We start from the raw sequence: 4,585 nt of genomic DNA, 5'->3' as shown, positions 1-4,585 counted from the left end.
TTATGTTAGAGTACCTTAGGAGCTAAGTCTCACAGTCTACACTGACTCCGACTAGGCTTCAGATATCGAAGACAGAAAATCCTTTGCTGGTTACTGTGTTATGTTGGGTTCGAATTCCATTTTTTGGTGCTCACGAAAGCAAACTACAGTTTCACGCTCAAGCACCGAAACAGAGTACATGAGTATTACTAACGTTGTGGCTAAGTTATTTTGGGTTTGCAAGTTCCATTCAAGTTCTAACCATTTTGAGATTGATCTCCATCCTGTTCCGGACCATGTTGCCAAAGGAAGAGTTCAAATTTGCCACATTCCTAGTGATGCTCAACTTGCTAATGTGATTACTAAGGCAATGAGTTCTTCGAAATTTGCAGAATTTAGAAGCAAACTCAAGGTTGAATCACTTCTCATGTAATTGTTAGTAAGATAGTTAAAATGAATTAAAAAAATAGTTAGAATTGTTATGAAAGAATAACTTATATAACAAATAACCAGTCACACTCATGTATATAACTTACTGTTGTTTAGCTAAATAATAAAATCAGAATCATTCTCCAAATTCTAAAATCATTTAGCATTTTTTTTCTCTCTTTTTATTTTTTTTCTTTTCTCAAACTTTCATTTTCATACACATGAGCCACTGGTATTATTTTTAATAATAATTTTAATCAAATTCTTATATCATATAAAAAGTCAAGTTAACCTAATTTACACTAAAATCTAATTTAAAAAATAAAAATGATCTTATATTTATAAAGATTATCAAATTTTTAATTTTAAACGATGTCAAACTTGATAAAAAAAAAAAAGCAAGTGGGTTTTTACGGCAATAACTAGAATACCGGCTGCATGCATACACGGGCCAGTATTTTATAACTATTATTAATTGATTTGATTAATAAAAAATAAAGCTAACTAACTAACTAACAAAGCATTAATTTTGTTCCACACTTTTCTTTTCATGTGACTTTATAACATAAAAATCATTGCTGTCACACAATACAATTCTGCCTAATTAGTTCAAGATGTGGCCAAGTATAGTTTAACATTTTTCAAATTTCTTTACCATTAGGCATGGACCATTACCATACTAACAAATGTCAACGTAAATTACAGCTAGTGCTTGATAATGATAATCGCATTTAACTACTCCTTATATAAATAAATATAATATTAAATTTAATTAGTAATAATCAATCAATCCAACAATTACCACTAATCAATTCTTTACGGCCGCATTTCATAAAACTTTGCCCCATAATTGGGCCAACTTGCATCATTAAACAAACTTTCTTTATCATCCAATCCAAATGGATGGATAAAATAATAATAAGAAAATATGTAACCCCCTAATCTATTGTGACTTAATTTACAATACCGCAAGTAACCTATAGAACAAGCAAGAACAAAAAAGAACAGAATCCGGCATTATTTTATTTACAAAAACTAAACTACTAGTAATGTGAAAGAGCCAGAATAGAAAAAAGATATTGCCGCATGGTTGTTCCATAGTGTAGAATCCAAATTAAAGATCCAATAATGTTTCAAATGGCATCATAATAACCACCATAGGTTATGTGAGCTCTACTGAGAGGAACACCCCTGACTGCTGAAATTGCTTCATTCAATTTGGATGCATGCTGAACCACTTGTGTAAGCCTCTGCAATCACAGACAATTGAAACTCAATTCAAATTAGAGCATAAACAATGGATGTTTTGGATCAAATCCAATGAATTATTCAAGGATACTATAATTCCATATTTTATGGAAAATTAACAAAAAAACCTTTTCTTCTCCCACCCCACTTTTTTTTTTCTATGATATTATTTATGAAAAATATTAGAAAACCATCAAAATTTATTATTTTTTATCATTATTTTAGTTATTAAAGTTAAAAAATATAAAATATAGTATGTTATTAGATTACTAAATTAAAAAAATTAAAAAATTAGATTAAAAGAATTGAATTGATAGTTAAATGATGACAAAAAAATAATAAATTCTAATAATTTTCTAGTATTTTTCATTATTTATTTACTAAATAACACAAGTGGCTTTCTATCACAATCCTGATAACTGACATAAAAGTCTTTTTTAACTAATCTTAAAGAACATTGGTTAAAAATTTAAAATAAAAAATTTATTGTGGAAGTAATTAAACTTACTAAATCACATGGATCTAAATTTTTTTAATTTTAAATAACAAATCAGAATAATAAAATGAAATTTGAGAGTCAAATTTTATAATGAACATTATAATGCACAAATCTAAGAGTTCGACTTGTATTTTGAAATAATTTTTTTAATTGTAAACCAAAGGGAGAAGTCCGATTTGCATATTTTAAAAAAAAATTAATAGCAGAATACAAATCTGAGTAAAGATTTGTATGTTTAAAAAAAATAAAATAAAAAATAAATTTAACTCTCAAATTTGCATATTTAAAAAAATTAAAAATCACAAATCTTACACTTAGATTTATGATTTTCATATAAAAAAATATACCAAATTTTAACATTGATGAAAACATTATTAAATACCAAAATTAAAAGGCGAAAACTTGATCTCTAGAATTTTGTTTTCTATTTTTTAAAAGTATTTTTTATCATTGATAAAAAATTACAAAAAATATGTTTAACTTAAAATTACTAAATTTTAATGATAAAAGTAACTCTTTTTAATTATATTTAAAAAAAGTATATTAAAATTTAATTTTTAAAATATTTTTTTAGAATATATATTTAAAATTGAGTATTTTTTGTAGTGTTTTAAAATATTTTAAAAATATTTTTTCGCTATCAAATTGAATAGTATTTCTAGGATGGAGGACGATTTTGGTAGTTTATAATAATAATAATAATAATAATAATAATAATAATAATAATAGTGAGACATTATTATCTGACCTTATCATCATGAGTGTAGAAGTGGAAGCGAATCTTGTGGCGGTGGTGGTGGTGGATTCTGTTTCTTTGATGGGCGTTTCCGAAGAAGAAGACACAGATAGTGGCTGCAGCAACACCAAAAGAAAATATTGCTCCAATACCACTCATACCCCACTTCCATATATTGAATTCTCCATCACTCGATTCCTCCCCTGCTACTGGAGGAGCAGAAGGTGGACTAACCAATCCTCTGCTAACATATTCTGGAGAAGAAGAATCCTTTTTCATTTCGACAAATTGATCATTATTCTTGAAGAAAACATTCTGTGAAACGGTGTCTTCCTCATCATCATCATCATCATCATCAATTCTTGGTTCCAATTGGATTATTGGAACATGATGAACTAGTTGTTGTTGATGTTGATGATGATGATTATTATGATTCCATGATGCTGCTTCAGTGGTGAAGTAGTTGTCAAAGACACTACCTTTTGATGACTCGTCATAATTATTTCTCTTCCCAAACAGAATTTGATGATTCTCATCACTAAGGTACCCATGATCTGGGAGGATTTCCCATTCATGATCAATATCCATCTCTCCACACTAAATAAAAGAAATAGATCCTTCAAAATCTTTAGGATCCTCTATGTTTTAGAGGAGTGATCACAAGGAAAATTGGCATATATAGAAGAAAAAGTGTTTTTGAGTTTGTGGAATCAAAGAAGGTGGCTTGTGTGGAGTATTGCGTGGAATCTCATCACTACTACTAATAAGAGAAATACTGGTGCCACCATCATAGGAGAATTTTGTTAGGATCACATCATTTGTCTTTCAAAAATATATATTATTATTAATAGCATAATAAACGATGAATTAAGAAAATTTATGAGACGAATTAATTCATTTTTTAATTTGTTTTTTTGGTAATGATCATTTTTTAAATTTTTACTTAGGGTGTGTTGTTGCTATATGGTATGGGGTAAGGATCGGACTACATGAAAACATGTATAAAATGTTTCGGTAAAAAAAAAAAAAATGGGCTATTCCAATAAAAATGACAAGTTTAAGGACCCAAATTGTGACGGATTACTAATATAGTATCGCATATGGAAATGCCATATTTGAAATGTTTGCAAGTTATAATGTATTATACTATTATTACTAATAATCACGTAGTATTATTTATATTAAAAATATCGAAATACAGAAATAACTAAAATAGACTTGTTCTAGTGTGTATGTCATGAATTTTGATCAGCATGTAATAAGGAGAGCATGAAATAAGTCAGCCTAAATTATATTAATGAATATTAATAATTAAGTATATTTAATTTATTTATTACAATTTTATATGATTAAAATGAGAATAAATTTATGTTAGAATGTTGTATGTTTTATATCTTTTAATTATATGTTTAAATTTAATTTTAAAAGGATTTTCTAGTAATGTTTATCATGTTGATTTTTTAGTAAATAATTGCACAAACATAAAATTATGTATTGGAAACTTCTTAAATAAATAAATATTCATTCTTCCCTTCATTTAGATTATTAGTGAGAACAATCGAATTGTCTAGCTTTTTTAAACAAATATTTATTTAAGATTAAATTAAATTTAAATCAGAATATATATATATATATTTAAAAAATTCGCTTTATGGAGTTGTCATTTTTATCAAATGTAACAATGGCTCAGTTAG

General features: G+C 26.9%; 1 protein-coding gene across 1 annotated transcript; it reads right to left on the bottom strand.

Moving 5' to 3' along the window:
- Window positions 1-1,201: 1,201 nt before the first annotated feature.
- On the bottom strand, window positions 1,202-3,718 carry LOC107494483 (uncharacterized). The gene is made up of 2 exons (XM_016115513.3): window positions 2,904-3,718; window positions 1,202-1,658 (listed from the first exon to the last, which is right to left on the bottom strand). Exons 1-2 carry the CDS (start codon window positions 3,477-3,479, stop codon window positions 1,542-1,544), a joined length of 693 nt encoding a protein of 230 aa, XP_015970999.1. The 5' UTR covers window positions 3,480-3,718; the 3' UTR covers window positions 1,202-1,541.
- Window positions 3,719-4,585: the final 867 nt, after the last annotated feature.

The sequence above is a fragment of the Arachis duranensis genome, chromosome 6 (genome assembly GCF_000817695.3).
Source record: "Arachis duranensis cultivar V14167 chromosome 6, aradu.V14167.gnm2.J7QH, whole genome shotgun sequence".
In the NCBI taxonomy this organism is placed as follows: domain Eukaryota; kingdom Viridiplantae; phylum Streptophyta; class Magnoliopsida; order Fabales; family Fabaceae; genus Arachis; species Arachis duranensis.
Note: the sequence above shows the minus strand (reverse complement) of the source record. Positions and strands in the feature narration are given on the sequence as shown.